The sequence below is a fragment of the Malaclemys terrapin genome, chromosome 4 (genome assembly GCF_027887155.1).
Source record: "Malaclemys terrapin pileata isolate rMalTer1 chromosome 4, rMalTer1.hap1, whole genome shotgun sequence".
Lineage (NCBI taxonomy): Eukaryota > Metazoa > Chordata > Testudines > Emydidae > Malaclemys > Malaclemys terrapin.
The window spans coordinates 43,429,795-43,447,631 of NC_071508.1; the positions used below are offsets into that span (position 1 = coordinate 43,429,795).

Here is a 17,837-nt window from a genome sequence, read left to right on the forward strand (position 1 = left end):
GGCTACCTCTCCTAGCGAGATGATTGAGCTTCCTTGCTCTCCAAGACGTGAGTGACTGCAGGGCACTGTGGAAGGGGACCTTTGCCAATTAGTCTGAACAGAGAAATGTCAGAAGGAGCTGGGTGTGGGGGAGGGGATGAGGAGCAGAGAGCAAGGCCAATGAAGAAAAAAGTTCCCCTGGCCTTTCGACATCTAGGTACCAAAGAGTAATGCTTCAGTCATGTTTGGCTGAAGAAGCCTATGTGGCGTAAAAATGAGTTATTATACCGGTAATTACCCAGGTACAGAATGAAAGCAATGACTAAAATGTACCTGTTGGTGTTGGCCCCGTTGTGGACTTAGTTGACGTAGTCGTTGGAGAAACTGTCGTCAGCATAGTTGTTTTCACGGTGCTTAGGGTGGTGGACTCAGATGCGGTGCTCTCCGGTGAAGTACTGGTCGGGGCCGTCGTTGTCAGAGTGACGCTTGTGAGTGTAGTTGGTGTGGTGGTTGTGGTGGGCGTGGTGAAGGTAGTGGATATGGTAGGGGTTGACTTTGATGTTGTGCTCTCTGGTGAGCTAGTGGACAAGGCAGTTGTGGTGAGAGTGAGGGTTGTGGGTGTAGTTGGTCTGGCGGTTGTACTGGTTTCGGTAGACTTGGTGGAAGGCACAGTCGTTGTCGTAGTTCTTATTCGAGTGGTTTTTGGTGAGGGCGTTGGGATGGACTCTGTTGATGCAGTGGTTTTTGAAGTTGTAGAGAGAGATGTGGTTGATGTTGTTTTCCTGGTACTGCTCGGTGTTACTGTGAGGGAGAAATGTGAATCGATGTGGTGACGTTGACAAGAAAATGGTAGATTGCAGAGGAAGAGTTTACCATGACTAAATAATTGTATCACTATGAACAGGGGTTTTAGAATGAAGGCAACTTTGTGCTAGATCAATGGCAATTTCTTTTTTGCAAACAATTGAGAAGTGGCCCTCTCTCATCCTTTAGTAATGGAGAATGGGCCAGCGGTTGAAATAAATGACTTAATTGCCAACCATTTTAAAAATGCACACATTTGCAAGGGTGTTTACTGGTTGGGAAAGTAGTGGGGCGGGACTGTTTAAATCATTTTGAGGGGCTAAAGTCAAAACGGATGAACAAGGCTGATCTAGAACTCTGATTTTACCCACCGATTGTGGAACTCTCCCCTTGAGACAGGAGTAGTATGACTCTTTTCATGCAAAGCAAGAGTGTAAAAAAAAGAAAAAAGCTTGAATCCTGTCAGTGTGACTAAATGAAGTAGGCCTTACCAAACCATCAACCATGGCTGTTAAGTTGGCCTAACTGGAAAACAAAATGAATGGACTGGAGTGCATCAATGAGAGAGAAAGCACCCACATTGTTTGACTCGTATCTGCAACCCATTTTAAACTCCCTGGGTCTATTTCCTTTCAGCCACGTTGAGAGGAAATGGTTTCTAGGATGTGTTTTTTCAGGAAGGTATAGAGACTGAATTGCCTCTGTGTCCGTCCCCAGGAATTAGTTTGAGTCAAATCTCTAAAGGGATCTATGCAATCCTAATGATTAAGAATCTGAAAAGGAGGTGGGATATATTGGAAGAGTGAGCTTAGTGTTGTGAGAAAAAGCAAGTTAGATAGAAAAGGGAAAATGCTGTGTTTACACCATACACTTCCCACAAGAATGGGCTTCAATCTCCTATGGGGGAGGATTGTGTACCTGTTGGTGTTGACCCCGTTGTGGACTTAGTTGACGTAGTCGTTGGAGAAACTGTCGTCAGCGTAGTTGTTTTCACGGTGCTTAGGGTGGTGGACTCAGATGCGGTGCTCTCCGGTGAAGTACTGGTCGGGGCCGTCGTTGTCAGAGTGACGCTTGTGAGTGTAGTTGGTGTGGTGGTTGTGGTGGGCGTGGTAAAGGTAGTGGAAATGGTAGGGGTTGACTTTGATGTTGTGCTCTCTGGTGAGCTAGTGGACAAGATAGTCGTGGTGAGAGTGAGGGTTGTGGGTGTAGTTGGTGTGGCGGTTGTACTGGTTTCGGTAGACTTGGTGGAAGGCACAGTCGTTGTCGTAGTTCTTATTCGAGTGGTTTTTGGTGAGGGCGTTGGGATGGACTCTGTTGATGCAGTGGTTTTTGAAGTTGTAGAGAGAGATGTGGTTGGTGTTGTTTTCCTGGTACTGCTCGGTGTTACTGTGAGGGAGAAATGTGAATCGATATGGTGACGTTGACAGGAAAATGGTGGATTGCAGAGGAAGAATTTTCTATGAGTAAATAACTGTATCATTACGAGCAGGGGTTTTAGAGTGAGTGCACCCTTGTGCTAGATTAAAAGTGACAAAATTGGGTAAACATTTCAGAAGTGGCCCCCTCACATCTTTAGTAATGGTGATATGTGGGAACACTGACAATAAGTAACTTAACTGGCAATGTTGCGAAAAGAACAAAATAGCATAAAAGCAAGTGTATTTACTGTTTTGTAAAGAAATCCAGAGGTTTCTGGAAAGGAGTATCTTGTGATCTGTTGTGGTGTTTTAAATCCCCCTGATGGAATATATATAGGGCGTGAACAAATCATGTCTGACTTTTGTAAGGTAGTATATGTCTTTCTGGAAGGTTTTGTGTTATGTTTGTTGCTTCTTTGAGGTACTTTGATCTAAAGCTTTCTGGGTTACACCATACCTCCAGAGAGAGAGACTCTCATCTCTATGCCACCTACTGTTTGTGAGAGAGATTATGCTTGCAGACTTTTACCAACCCACTGAAAATGAATGCTGGATTATTTTATCTTGCATGTTTTGGTCCCTATTCCTGGAAGATGCTGAATGCTTTCTGCTCCCTGTGTTGAAGCTAGGTGTGGGAGCTGGCATCTCTTCACCTCACAGGGTAGGGTCCTTCATGCTTTGTTAACTCCCTACCTCAGTTTAGCTCTTCTGATCAGGGCACAGCTAGATCTGTGGAACCCCGTATCTGCTTTTTAGGCCCAGAAAAGATACCGAAGGTGCAGGGAGCTATTTTAGCTTCCAGAGGGCACCTTGTCCCTAGTGTCTTTGCAACCTTATCTGGAAGGGCTCAATGCAAGGGTCTAAAATTGAGACGAGCAAGGCTAATCTGTAACTCTTATTTCACGAACTGACTGTCAACTCACCAGATGAGGATGGAGTACTAGGTTTAGTTGGCTCTTTTCCTGCAAAGGAAGAGTGAAAAGTAAAGAAAAAGGGTTGAATCCCAGGAAGGTGACTAAATGAAGTAGGCTTTCTTAACCATCAATCAATGCAATTATATTGGCCTAATTGGAAAATGCTCCTTGTCAGTGAGTACCACAGCAAGGAAATGTGGCTACCTCTCCTAGCGAGATGATTGAGCTTCCTTGCTCTCCAAGACGTGAGTGACTGCAGGGCACTGTGGAAGGGGACCTTTGCCAATTAGTCTGAACAGAGAAATGTCAGAAGGAGCTGGGTGTGGGGGAGGGGATGAGGAGCAGAGAGCAAGGCCAATGAAGAAAAAAGTTCCCCTGGCCTTTCGACATCTAGGTACCAAAGAGTAATGCTTCAGTCATGTTTGGCTGAAGAAGCCTATGTGGCGTAAAAATGAGTTATTATACCGGTAATTACCCAGGTACAGAATGAAAGCAATGACTAAAATGTACCTGTTGGTGTTGGCCCCGTTGTGGACTTAGTTGACGTAGTCGTTGGAGAAACTGTCGTCAGCGTAGTTGTTTTCACGGTGCTTAGGGTTGTGGACTCAGATGCGGTGCTCTCCGGTGAAGTACTGGTCGGGGCCGTCGTTGTCAGAGTGACGCTTGTGAGTGTAGTTGGTGTGGTGGTTGTGGTGGGCGTGGTTAAGGTAGTGGAAATGGGAGGGGTTGACTTTGATGTTGTGCTCTCTGGTGAGCTAGTGGACAAGGTAGTCGTGGTGAGAGTGAGGGTTGTGGGTGTACTTGGTGTGGCGGTTGTACTGGTTTCGGTAGACTTGGTGGAAGGCACAGTCGTTGTCGTAGTTCTTATTCGAGTGGTTTTTGGTGAGGGCGTTGGGATGGACTCTGTTGATGCAGTGGTTTTTGAAGTTGTAGAGAGAGATGTGGTTGATGTTGTTTTCCTGGTACTGCTCGGTGTTACTGTGAGGGAGAAATGTGAATCGATGTGGTGACGTTGACAAGAAAATGGTAGATTGCAGAGGAAGAGTTTACCATGACTAAATAATTGTATCACTATGAACAGGGGTTTTAGAATGAAGGCAACTTTGTGCTAGATCAATGGCAATTTCTTTTTTGCAAACAATTGAGAAGTGGCCCTCTCTCATCCTTTAGTAATGGAGAATGGGCCAGCGGTTGAAATAAATGACTTAATTGCCAACCATTTTAAAAATGCACACATTTGCAAGGGTGTTTACTGGTTGGGAAAGTAGTGGGGCGGGACTGTTTAAATCATTTTGAGGGGCTAAAGTCAAAACGGATCAACAAGGCTGATCTAGAACTCTGATTTTACCCACCGATTGTGGAACTCTCCCCTTGAGACAGGAGTATTATGTCTAGGTGACTCTTTTCATGCAAAGCAAGAGTGTAAAAAAAAGAAAAAAGCTTGAATCCTGTCAGTGTGACTAAATGAAGTAGTCCTTACCAAACCATCAACCATGGCTGTTAAGTTGGCCTAACTGGAAAACAAAATGAATGGACTGGAGTGCATCAATGAGAGAGAAAGCACCCACATTGTTTGACTCGTATCTGCAACCCATTTTAAACTCCCTGGGTCTATTTCCTTTCAGCCACGTTGAGAGGAAATGGTTTCTAGGATGTGTTTTTTCAGGAAGGTATAGAGACTGAATTGCCTCTGTGTCCGTCCCCAGGAATTAGTTTGAGTCAAATCTCTAAAGGGATCTATGCAATCCTAATGATTAAGAATCTGAAAAGGAGGTGGGATATATTGGAAGAGTGAGCTTAGTGTTGTGAGAAAAAGCAAGTTAGATAGAAAAGGGAAAATGCTGTGTTTACACCATACACTTCCCACAAGAATGGGCTTCAATCTCCTATGGGGGAGGATTGTGTACCTGTTGGTGTTGACCCCGTTGTGGACTTAGTTGACGTAGTCGTTGGAGAAACTGTCGTCAGCGTAGTTGTTTTCACGGTGCTTAGGGTTGTGGACTCAGATGCGGTGCTCTCCGGTGAAGTACTGGTCGGGGCCGTCGTTGTCAGAGTGACGCTTGTGAGTGTAGTTGGTGTGGTGGTTGTGGTGGGCGTGGTAAAGGTAGTGGAAATGGTAGGGGTTGACTTTGATGTTGTGCTCTCTGGTGAGCTAGTGGACAAGGTAGTCGTGGTGAGAGTGAGGGTTGTGGGTGTAGTTGGTGTGGCGGTTGTACTGGTTTCGGTAGACTTGGTGGAAGGCACAGTCGTTGTCGTAGTTCTTATTCGAGTGGTTTTTGGTGAGGGCGTTGGGATGGACTCTGTTGATGCAGTGGTTTTTGAAGTTGTAGAGAGAGATGTGGTTGGTGTTGTTTTCCTGGTACTGCTCGGTGTTACTGTGAGGGAGAAATGTGAATCGATATGGTGACGTTGACAGGAAAATGGTGGATTGCAGAGGAAGAATTTTCTATGAGTAAATAACTGTATCATTACGAGCAGGGGTTTTAGAGTGAGTGCACCCTTGTGCTAGATTAAAAGTGACAAAATTGGGTAAACATTTCAGAAGTGGCCCCCTCACATCTTTAGTAATGGTGATATGTGGGAACACTGACAATAAGTAACTTAACTGGCAATGTTGCGAAAAGAACAAAATAGCATAAAAGCAAGTGTATTTACTGTTTTGTAAAGAAATCCAGAGGTTTCTGGAAAGGAGTATCTTGTGATCTGTTGTGGTGTTTTAAATCCCCCTGATGGAATATATATAGGGCGTGAACAAATCATGTCTGACTTTTGTAAGGTAGTATATGTCTTTCTGGAAGGTTTTGTGTTATGTTTGTTGCTTCTTTGAGGTACTTTGATCTAAAGCTTTCTGGGTTACACCATACCTCCAGAGAGAGAGACTCTCATCTCTATGCCACCTACTGTTTGTGAGAGAGATTATGCTTGCAGACTTTTACCAACCCACTGAAAATGAATGCTGGATTATTTTATCTTGCATGTTTTGGTCCCTATTCCTGGAAGATGCTGAATGCTTTCTGCTCCCTGTGTTGAAGCTAGGTGTGGGAGCTGGCATCTCTTCACCTCACAGGGTAGGGTCCTTCATGCTTTGTTAACTCCCTACCTCAGTTTAGCTCTTCTGATCAGGGCACAGCTAGATCTGTGGAACCCTGTATCTGCTTTTTAGGCCCAGAAAAGATACCGAAGGTGCAGGGAGCTATTTTAGCTTCCAGAGGGCACCTTGTCCCTAGTGTCTTTGCAACCTTATCTGGAAGGGCTCAATGCAAGGGTCTAAAATTGAGACAAGCAAGGCTAATCTGTAACTCTTATTTCACGAACTGACTGTCAACTCACCAGATGAGGATGGAGTACTAGGTTTAGTTGGCTCTTTTCCTGCAAAGGAAGAGTGAAAAGTAAAGAAAAAGGGTTGAATCCCAGGAAGGTGACTAAATGAAGTAGGCTTTCTTAACCATCAATCAATGCAATTATATTGGCCTAATTGGAAAATGCTCCTTGTCAGTGAGTACCACAGCAAGGAAATGTGGCTACCTCTCCTAGCGAGATGATTGAGCTTCCTTGCTCTCCAAGACGTGAGTGACTGCAGGGCACTGTGGAAGGGGACCTTTGCCAATTAGTCTGAACAGAGAAATGTCAGAAGGAGCTGGGTGTGGGGGAGGGGATGAGGAGCAGAGAGCAAGGCCAATGAACTAAAAAGTTCCCCTGGCCTTTCGACATCTAGGTACCAAAGAGTAATGCTTCAGTCATGTTTGGCTGAAGAAGCCTATGTGGCGTAAAAATGAATTATTATACCGGTAATTACCCAGGTACAGAATGAAAGCAATGACTAAAATGTACCTGTTGGTGTTGCCTCCGTTGTGGACTTGGTTGATGCAGTTGTTGGAGAAACTGTCGTCAGCGTAGTTGTTTTCACGGTGCTTAGAGTGGTGTACTCAGATGCGGTGCTCTCCGGTGAAGTACCGGTCGGGGCCGTCGTTGTCAGAGTGACGCTTGTGAGTGTAGTTGGTGTGGTGGTTGTGGTGGGCGTGGTAAAGGTAGTGGAAATGGTAGGGGTTGACTTTGATGTTGTGCTCTCTGGTGAGCTGGTGGACAAGGTAGTCGTGGTGAGAGTGAGGGTTGTGGGTGTAGTTGGTGTGGAGGTTGTACTGGTTTCGGTAGACTTGGTGGAAGGCACAGTCCTTGTCACAATTACTGGAGCGGTTTCTGGTGAGGAGGTACTTCTTAGACTTATTATTGGTGAGAAGGTTGGCCTGGACTCTGTTGATTCAGAGGTTTTGGATGTTGTAGAGACAGATGTGGTTGGTGTTGTTTTGCTGGTACTTCTCGGTGTTGTGGTTTCCACAGTCTTAGTTACTGTGTGGGAGAAAGGTGATTCGATATGGTTACTTTGATAAGAAAATGATGGATTGCAGAGGAAGAGTTTACTATGAGTAAATAACTGTATTATTATGAGCAGGGGTTTTAGAGTGAGTGTACCGTTGTGCTAGATTAAAAGTGACAAAATTGGGTAAACATTTCAGAAGTGACCCCCTCACATCTTTAGTAACGGTGATAAGTGGGAACACTGACAATAAGTGTCTTAACTGCCAATGTTGTGAAAAGAACAAAATAGCATAAAAGCAAGTGCATTTACTGTTTTGTAAAGAAATCCAGACGTTTCTGGAAAGGAGTATCTTGTGATCTGTTGTGGTGTTTTAAATCCCCCTGATGGAATATATATAGGGCGTGAACAAATCATGTCTGACTTTTGTAAGGTAGTATATGTCTTTCTGGAAGGTTTTGTGTTATGTTTGTTGCTTCTTTGAGGTACGTTGATCTAAAGCTTTCTGGGTTACACCATACCTCCAGAGAGAGAGACTCTCATCTCTATGTCACCTAATGTTTCTGAGAGAGATTATGCTTGCAGACATTTACCAACCCACTGAAAACGAATGCTGGATTATTTTATCTTGCACGTTTCGGTTCCTATTCCTGGAAGATGCTGAATGCTTTCTGCTCCCTCTGTTGAAGCTAGGTGTGGGAGCTGGCATCTCTTCACCTCACAGGGTAGGGTCCTTCATGCTTTGTTATCTCCCTACCTCAGTTTAGCTCTTCTGATCAGGGCACAGCTTATGAAGAAGCTTATGTGGCGTAAAAATGAGTTATTATACCAGTAATTACCCAGGTACAGAATGAAAGCAATGACTAAAATATACCTGTTGGTGTTGCCTCCGTTGTGGACTTGGTTGATGTAGTTGTTGGAGAAACTGTCGTCAGCGTAGTTGTTTTCACTGTGCTTAGGGTTGTGGACTCAGATGCGGTGCTCTCCGGTGAAGTACTGGTCGGGGCCGTCGTTGTCAGAGTGACGCTTGTGAGTGTAGTTGGTGTGGTGGTTGTGGTGGGCATGGTAAAGTTAGTGGAAATGGTAGGGGTTGACTTTGATGTTGTGCTCTCTGGTGAGCTAGTGGAAAAGGTAGTCGTGGTGAGAGTGAGGGTTGTGGGTGTAGTTGGTGTGGCGGTTGTACTGGTTTCGGTAGACTTGGTGGAAGGCACAGTCGTTGTCGTAGTTCTTATTCGAGTGGTTTTTGGTGAGGGCGTTGGGATGGACTCTGTTGATGCAGTGGTTTTTGAAGTTGTAGAGAGAGATGTGGTTGATGTTGTTTTCCTGGTACTGCTTGGTGTTACTGTGAGGGAGAAATGTGAATCAATATGGTGACGTTGACAAGAAAATGGTAGATTGCAGAGGAAGAGTTTACCATGACTAAATAATTGTATCACTATGAACAGGGGTTTTAGAATGAAGCCAACTTTGTGCTAGATCAATGGCAATTTCTTTTTTGCAAACAATTGAGAAGTGGCCCTCTCTCATCCTTTAGTAATGGAGAATGGGCCAACGGTTGAAATAAATGATTTAATTGCCAACCGTTTTAAAAATGCACACATTTGCAAGGGTGTTTACTGGTTGGGAAAGTAGTGGGGTGGGACTGTTTAAATCATTTTGAGGGGCTAAAGTCAAAACGGATGAACAAGGCTGATCTAGAACTCTGATTTTACCCACCGATTGTGCAACTCTCCCCTTGAGACAGGAGTAGTATGTCTAGATGACTCTTTTCATGCAAAGCAAGAGTGTAAAGAAAAGAAAAAAGCTTGAATCCTGTCAGTGTGACTAAATGAAGTAGGCCTTACCAAACCATCAACCATGGCTGTTAAGTTGGCCTAACTGGAAAACAAAATGAATGGACTGGAGTGCATCAATGAGAGAGAAAGCACCCACATTGTTTGACTCGTATCTGCAACCCATTTTAAACTCCCTGGGTCTGTTTCCCTTCAGCCACGTTGAGAGGAAATGGTTTCCAGGATGTGCCTTTTTCAGGAAGGTATAGAGACTGAATTGCCTCTGTGTCCATCCCCAGGAATTAGTTTGAGTCAAATCTCTAAAGGGATCTATGCAATCCTAATGATTAAGAATCTGAAAAGGAGGTGGGATATATTGGAAGAGTGAGCTTAGTGTTGTGAGAAAAAGCAAGTTAGATAGAAAAGGGAAAATGCTGTGTTTACACCATACACTTCCCACAAGAATGGGCTTCAATCTCCTATGGGGGAGGTTTGTGTACCTGTTGGTGTTGACCCCGTTGTGGACTTAGCTGACGTAGTCGTTGGAGAAACTGTCATCAGCGTAGTTGTTTTCACGGTGCTTTGGGCGGTGGACTCAGAGGCGGTGCTCTCCGGTGAAGTACTGGTCGGGGCCGTGGTCGTCAGAGTGACGGTTGTGATTGTAGTTGGTGTGGTGGTTTTGGTGGGCGTGGTAAAGGTAGTGGAAATGGTAGGGGTTGACTTTGATGTTGTGCTCTGTGGTGAGCTAGTGGACAAGGTAGTCGTGGTGAGAGTGAGGGTTGTGGGTGTAGTTGGTGTGGCGGTTGTACTGGTTTCAGTGCTTGGAGTGGTGGACTCAGATGCGGTGCTCTCCGGTGAAGTACTGGTCGGGGCCGTCGTCGTCAGAGTGATGGTTGTGATTGTAGTTGGTGTGGTGGTTTTGGTGGGCGTGGTAAAGGTTGTGGAAATGGTAGGGGTTGACTTTGATGTTGTGCTCTCTGGTGAGCTAGTGGACAAGGTAGTTGTGGTGAGAGTGAGGGTTGTGGGTGTAGTTGGTGTGGCGGTTGTACTTGTTTCGGTGCTTGGAGTGGTGGACTCTGATGCGGTGCTCTCCGTTGAGCTTGTGGGTAGAGGTGTCGTTATTAGAGTTTCAGTCGTGTGTGGAGTTGGCGTAGCTGTTTCTCTGGTTTTCGTTGACCTAGTGTAAGGAGTAGGCGTTGATGAAGTAGTTGGTGATGTCTTTGTTATAGTTGGTGTTGTAATGGTTGTTGTCATACGTGGAGTTGTATGTTTTTTTGCTTTTTAAAGAAAATATATTCTATTAATATAATAGTAATAATATGATATATAGAAGAATAAACTGATAATTTTGCAAACTATGAACTAATGATAGGTGTAGCTGTTAATGCCAGTTATTTTTAAGGTTGCCCAATGCTTCCTATTGTAAAGCCCTCTTTCTAGCTGGCTATAACTCTGTCAGCTTTAATTATGTGGGTGAAATTTTCTTTTCCCTGTGCCTTTATCAACCTCATTTTTTCTGGAAAATCTGCCAAAATTTGTTCATGCTATTAGGTTTTGAAAAATCGCAGTTCACGCATCCTCAGTGAAGACTTCTTTGATTCTTAATCAAGTAGATGGAGCTGTGTATTACATATAGGTAAGCATGCCCAGTGCACCGAAGCCAGAAAACTCTGCCTACTAGTACCATAAAGGCAATGCTGATGCTCTGTGGCCCTAGCCCCTCCTTTAGTTATATAATGGCTGCACCACCCCAACCCCCACTCAGTTCATTTTCACCCCCCTCAGCTAGACTTCACATTTTCAGTCTCAGCTTTCTGAGAGATTTTTCTGTTTTCCTCTAGATAATAGTTAGTAGTATCTCAGGTGTAGTTTAGTGTTAGTGTAGCGGTAGTTAGAGTAATTGGCTGCTGTGTGTCATGCCCTCACCAGAGTTCAAGCATTGTCCATCATGTGTTGAGGGGCATTCCCAATAGTGATCCCCACATGAGATGCTTGTTATATCTTAGCAAAGGACACATTAAGGAATGGTGTTCCATCTGTAAATCACTTAAAGAGGGCTCAGGTGGCAAGAGACTTATAACTGAAGCAGCACCTTCTGGAGCAGCTTATGAGGCCTGGTTTGGCATCGATACCCTGGTGTAATTGGTGGCTGCCTTTGGAACTGGCCGGTGATGCTGCTTCACATTCAAACCCTGCTGTTTCCCGCAAAGGGAAGATGATTCATTCTCCCTCCTCTGGTGCAGGGATGAAGAGGTTCCATAAAACTAATCGGGAACACTCTAGGGCTCAGGAAGACTCTTTCTCATTTTACAAGAGGAGTGCTGACCAGCACTGTACTCCTTCTGGCATGCGGGATAGAAAAGGTCCATTTACCTGCTCCCCAGTACTGCTCTGAGATCAGCAAAAGTCTGTACCATCGACTCTTGTTCTGGCCAGGGGGTGTCCACTGAGTCCAGTACTGATGACGTCAGCATCAGCACTGACTGTCTCCACACTGGTGGCATATCAGGTGGCTTCAGACCTGCTTTGCCCCTTGCTCTCTGACTCTCTACTAGTTCAGCAGTTTTCCAGTGCCATAGTTTCTATCACTTTGCTCTCCGTTGTGCCATTGGTACCTTCAAGCTATATCACATTGCTGCCGGGTTCATTGGCACTGCAGCTCAGACCATCCACAACAGAATTGAGGCTGACACCAAGCTCGGCACCAAAGTCCCCCTCAATGCTGGTGCATCCTTTGACACAGTCACTGCCCTGGCAGCAGATCCTGTCATCGAGATTGGTACCATTGTTGACCTCAGTGCCAGCACCTCCTCCAGTACTGGGTGGAAGTGTGTCTTGCTCAGTACCACTGGTGCCAAGTCCCTGTTCCTCTTCGGCACTGATGCTGTCCCCATTTTGGACTTTGGATGAGTCTGATTGTTTGTTTGCCTCATCAGGGATGGCTCTCCTGTTGTCAACAGGGACTCTCCGGGACTCCTTGAAATCCAGGTGTCATCCTCCCCTCCTTCCTCACCCAATAGGCACCAGAGACCATCTTTGGATCACCATGGATAACAAGATTGGCATTGTTCTCGCAGTAAAGACAGGGCTCTTGGCCCAGTGCCCACTGGTCACCAATGCCATATTCATTTGCCCAGTGGCCTCCTTGGGATGCTCGTTGGTCTTTGAGGTCTCATTTGTTGACCTGCTCCACAGCAAGATCGCCAGTCCCATTGGTGGCTCCTGTTGCTGAACCATTGCAGCTAGAAGTGACCATTGAACCTGTCCCCTCTGGGCCTTCAGGATTATCCGACTGGTTCCTGTTGTTCAAGAACAGGATCCATTGTTGGCACTGCAAACCACTTCTTCGTCCTCTCCAGATGACTGTACTGTGCCAGGCTTCTCCTCTTCCTTGATGCCTGGGGACTTGCAGGCATATCAGGACTTCCTGAGGCATATGGCCACTATCTTAGGCATCCAGGCTGAATTTCTGCAGGAGGATTTGCATAAGCTGCTGGATATTCTTCACTCATCACACCATCCACCTCCTGATAAATTAGACTCTCTTGGAGCCTACAAAGGCCCTCTGGAATACTCCTACATCATTGCCTCCCACAGCAAAACATTCAGAGAAGTGGTACCTCATCCCCATGTGGGGTTTTGAGGATTTCTACTCCCACCTGGCCCCTAATTCTTGTGGTAATTGCAGAAAATGACAGGACACAACAGGGAAGGTATAAATCTATGCCTAAAGGCAATAAGTCCAAAAGGATGGACTTGATGCGGAGGAAGATTTATTTCTACTATTTCCTCCAGTTGTGCATCATCAACACCTTCTGGTTCTTCTCTAAATACAACTTTGTTAATTGGGCGGCCATATCTAAGTTTGAGAACAAGTTGCCAGAATCCTCCAGGGAAGACTTTAAGGCATTAATTTCACTGGGCTTTATTGTAGCCAAGACTTTGTTACAGTCATCCATGGCATCAGATGTGATCATGAGGAGGGCCTCATGGCTGCAGAATTCAGACCTTGCATCTGATGGACTAAACTTTTGATGGTTGGGTTTTGTTTTCAGAAAAGACTGATGGGACCCTGCAGTCTTTTAAAAGGGCTGCCCTTTGGTCCTTTGTACATATGTTTACAAACCACTATGCTGTTTCTACTGCATCCAGCTCAGATGAAAACTTTGGGAAGGCAATCCTGCAGTCCTTGTTTAAATAGACTCCAAGCCCCACCTCCTGTGAGTACTACTTGTGAGTCACCTACATGGAATACATGGCTGCATCCACTCAAAGAAGAAAAAAAGGTTACTTAACGATATTATAACAGTTGTTCTTCAAGATGTGATGCAGATGTGCATTCCACAACCCACTCTGTGTTCCCCTCTGCACTGGGGTCTGTGTTTCGGTGCAAAGGAAGTTAGGAGGGTGAGGAAGGTGCTGCCCTTATATAGCCAGGGAACGGACTAGGGCCACAGGGTGCAAGTGCTGCCAATATAGATACTGCTAGGCAAAGTTCTCTGGCTTCTATGTTCTGGGTGCATGCACACCCACATGGAATACACATCTGCATCACATATTGAAGAACAATAGTTACAATACCGGTAACTAACCATTTTTTAGAAGCTAAATTCCCTTAAGATGCTATCTGCATTGCTCATGTCCAAGTCTGGTGTGGAGCACGACTTTCTCTGCAATTGCAGCTCTTGCAAGTTGAGGATGCTCCTACTTTTAGTATTTATTTTAGTGCATGACAAACTGAAATTAGAGTCCTCTGCTGTTCACAATAAAGTTTCACTCTCATGGCATTTGTATAACAAACAAAACATTAATTGTTAATATCTTCAGTGCTATTCGAATAGGTAAGATTTTCAGTTCTCTAGGCATAAATGATGTATATTGCAAAAATCTTTTTTAAAAGAGCACAGTATTGAGTGTACAATTTGTACAATAGAATGGGAATTAAGTCTAGGTAAAATTAGTGGCGCTTCCTGTGTCTCTCATAAACTCAGTCTTTCTTGAATATGGATTGAATTTCATAGTAACATAAAACCCCATATACTTCACACTTTTAAATGCTTCCATTCTGCAGCCTACACACGTTTTTCTTAACAGTGTACTTTTTTTAAACATGCAGACAATTGGATAAATGTAATTTAATTGAAACAATGGCAGTAATGAGAAAAAAAAACAAAACAACGTACCAGTTGTTGAGATGACTGTGACTGTAGGGGTGAGTGGTGTTTCTGAGGTTGGAGATATGGTTGTTTTGGTGGTGATTATTGGTGAAGTAATCCCAGTTACTGTTATGATTGGGGTAGTTGACAGTGTTGTCTTTTTCGTAATGGTGGTTACTGGTATGGAGTGAGTAGTGGATTTGATTGTGATAGGTGTTGTTTTTATGGTTACTTTTGTAGTAGATAGGGTGGTTGGTGTAGTGCTTAAAACAGTGTGCATGGTGGACTCTGTAGATGTAGTGGCTGTTGGTGGTACGGTAGTAGTTGGTGTTTTAACTGTAGTAGTGCTTCTTGGTGTTTTAGTTTGTACTGTTGTCGTTACTACAAGAAAAAATAATACAAATGTGGATATTGAGTACAAGAAATATTTTTTAGTAATGAATTTCTATAAATGTATGTCATATGAATAGAAAAATGATTTTAGGAAGAAGTAATATTACAAATATCTTTTATTAGACACACACAATTTGACACAACTTAACTACCCTCCCCTTCTCTGTCCTTCTTAATAATGTACTGATAAATGGCCCAGAGTAGGAAGATGTCACAAAAACTTTATTCATTTTTTCTTTCTTCAATATTCTTTTAAGTTATGTCAGCATTCATAAATAATGCCAAGAGCTATGGAAATTAGTCTATTATCCTCTGAATTTTACAGTGTGGACAGTTGGCACTGTAATCTTTTCAACACTGCCCTTACATTGGCTTTGATTTTACAAAGACATACACTTGCTTTGAGTTCCAGTGACATAATAGGAATTCCACGCAAGTGTAAGAGTTGGCAACTTAGATCTCTTTAACATATTGGACGAGTATGTCTTGACTGTTATGTAGTACGAGCACTTCTAAGATTGAGAGACTGTTTGATCTCCAGACATGATCAGTCATTAGTCTCTGAAGACTACCAACTAGTCACAATTGTGATGCATATATCTCTCCACTAAGAACTGGGCTGAGACTACTGATTAATTTAATATACAAGTAGGCCAAGTCAGGTGATAATTGTCTTTTGTCGACCTCAGCTTGTCCTGAATTTTTACCAGTAGAGATATCTCATTACCAATGTCTTGAAACATTCAGTAATCACCATCCCGCTATAACTTCCTTCTGAATTTAAGACAAAACGTTCAAGAGAGTTTTGTATAATGCCAGGATATATTTCATTATTGCATCTTAAGCATTTCAGAGGAAGGTGAAATAATCTTACAAGGACAAAAAGTGCTTACTATTGAAAATGAGAAGTCAATAATATGTATCTGGACGATAATATGTGACTATTGTATCACATATTATTTCCATTGACTACAGAACTAACCTGTTGACGGTGTAGAGGTCTCAGGGGTTGTCGAAATGGGTTTTGCTGTGTACAGATAGAAGAAAAGTTTTAACATGTGAAAGAGAACAAATTAAGAAGCTATTCCAAAGGGGAGAGTTTACAGAATGAGTGAAAAATGAAAGAATTGCAACAGTCAGCAAGACATCCCTGAAAATGCTCAATTCTTATACATTTCATTGCAAATCTTTATTTCACTAGAAACAAACAATATTGAGGAAATCAGTACTTTGTTTGAATGGCCATGCTTTTTCTATCTTTGTCACTATGTTCATATTTAAGGACAGCTTTATTTCTCAGGAAAATGTACATATGGATTTTCTGCAGATGGTATAGCCCCAATAACTAGGAGCCTGGAATGAAGGTTGTTATTGTATAGCATAGAAATGGCCCTGGATCCAACATCTAGATGCAGATCCAAATTTTGCAACTTTGGGCCTATCTGTAATATTATCTACCTATCTATATTTTTATAAGATTCCCCATCACTGTGATATAGGGGCACCACTTAGTAGTAAAGACTTCAAAAGTAATATAAAGCAGGCATGTTAGAAAAAGGAACTTGTTAGATAAAGTCTAGGAACTGGATTCTGTGCAGTGCCAGAACTCCGCTCATTGTGGGAAAGGTGTCAGGGAGCCAGTTATTTTCAGGGGCACTGAGACATTTATAAAATGCTCAAGCTTAGAATGAGGGTAACCTTTCATCACAACTATTAAAATCAATGTGAGCATTCCAACTACCGTTGAATTTACAATGCTTCATAGCCTGACGTTTTTTAGTTGCCTGTTTTCATTTAACCATCTGATGACGAGTTAGCAGTAGAGCAACGCAATTATTACAGAGGAGATTTGTGCTTGGATGAGCAGTCATTATTAACCAATAGCTATTAAGAACAAACTACTCCTTCAAAATATTCAGCTTATTCAATTTTTAATGCTTCTAGCTTTTGCAGAGAAAGAGAGTGACTGTATAAATCTCTACTTACTGCAGGGCTTGCACTCTCTCTCCTCGTGATCAAAGTATTCATTGTGTGAGCAGTTGTAACAGCCTGGAGATTGTGGAGAGAAGTACATTACTCAGTCCTCAGATAATAGCAGTTTTCTATAACCTTTCTTCCTAAACATGTAGGTACTAATATAATAATATGAAGTTAACAGAAAATGAACATGTATTGCCCAAAAGCTGTGTCTGTCATTTAACCAGTGGCATCTACAAACTCCTTAAGGAAATTTCTCTTGATATGGTAAGAATTAGAAGCTTCACATTCAAGACAGGCTGAGCTCATTAAAGCACTCAGTGTACTATGGCGTCTATGTCAATATCATTGTGATATTAGTAAGAGAAGGTGAAGATGAACATACAACAGTAAGACTATGTAACCACTGCTCCAAAAATTATGCCAATGGAAAAATCATTGTCTTAACCATTGGTTAATACAATAAAGATAACTATTGCGTTATTATTTTCAGCTTTATAAAGTCATTGTGACAGATATTGCAACCACATGCAATATCTTTGGGGACCATATTGTATTAAATTAATGAATGGTTTATATAACACTGTAGGCCAGGGATTGTATGCAACTCCAGGTGGGGAGGTTACCACAGCTCCTCCAGGAACCTAAAAAGTGAGGTGTGATTAAAGTGAATCACTCAGGTTGTAAACACCTCTGGAGAGGTGTCACACCCAAGTCAGCTTGCATATACTGGTTCAAATTGGGTTTTCCAGAGACCACCAGACAAAGAACAGACTTCTGGTATAAAATGTCTGAGTTTAAACTAACACAGGGCCTTCTTCCGATTCAGCAAATGGACAGGACCCTTTTGGAAGAACTTTGGCTTACTAGGACCCTATAAGGCTGATGGGTGACCTCTCAGAAGTTTTTAGCATGCATGTAAGAACTTTTATTGTTTTTATGTGTTTTCTCTGTAATGCTTTTACCCTAAGAATACATGTATTTAGTTTTTGTGAAGACTTAGTGGTAACTGGTATACACTGCTGTAGCCCTTGGAGAAAGGTTAACCACAGGTACTGGACCCGGGTCCAACGTGCTGGGGAAATCACAGTGAAGTGGAGAAGGACTGC

At 43.2% G+C, this 17,837-nt stretch overlaps 2 protein-coding genes across 2 annotated transcripts in view; both read right to left on the bottom strand.

Moving 5' to 3' along the window:
• LOC128836118 (mucin-2-like) overlaps nucleotides 1-4,610 on the bottom strand; it is a 37,716-nt gene extending 33,106 nt beyond the window's left edge. The window contains exons 1-5 of the mRNA XM_054026134.1: nucleotides 4,601-4,610; nucleotides 3,626-4,093; nucleotides 3,125-3,163; nucleotides 1,702-2,169; nucleotides 313-780 (exon numbers count right to left, since the gene is read on the bottom strand). Coding sequence (XP_053882109.1) covers nucleotides 313-780; nucleotides 1,702-2,169; nucleotides 3,125-3,163; nucleotides 3,626-4,093; nucleotides 4,601-4,610 — 1,453 coding nt within the window. The remainder of the gene's footprint in view (nucleotides 1-312; nucleotides 781-1,701; nucleotides 2,170-3,124; nucleotides 3,164-3,625; nucleotides 4,094-4,600) is intronic.
• Nucleotides 4,611-4,993: 383 nt separating this feature from the next.
• Nucleotides 4,994-17,837, bottom strand: part of MUC6 (mucin 6, oligomeric mucus/gel-forming) — a 57,285-nt gene continuing 44,441 nt past the window's right edge. Inside the window, exons 29-36 of the mRNA XM_054026135.1 lie at nucleotides 16,738-16,800; nucleotides 15,734-15,778; nucleotides 14,386-14,739; nucleotides 9,703-10,479; nucleotides 8,305-8,772; nucleotides 6,947-7,462; nucleotides 6,446-6,484; nucleotides 4,994-5,490 (exon numbers count right to left, since the gene is read on the bottom strand). Of these exons, the coding sequence (XP_053882110.1) occupies nucleotides 4,994-5,490; nucleotides 6,446-6,484; nucleotides 6,947-7,462; nucleotides 8,305-8,772; nucleotides 9,703-10,479; nucleotides 14,386-14,739; nucleotides 15,734-15,778; nucleotides 16,738-16,800 (2,759 nt within the window). The remainder of the gene's footprint in view (nucleotides 5,491-6,445; nucleotides 6,485-6,946; nucleotides 7,463-8,304; nucleotides 8,773-9,702; nucleotides 10,480-14,385; nucleotides 14,740-15,733; nucleotides 15,779-16,737; nucleotides 16,801-17,837) is intronic.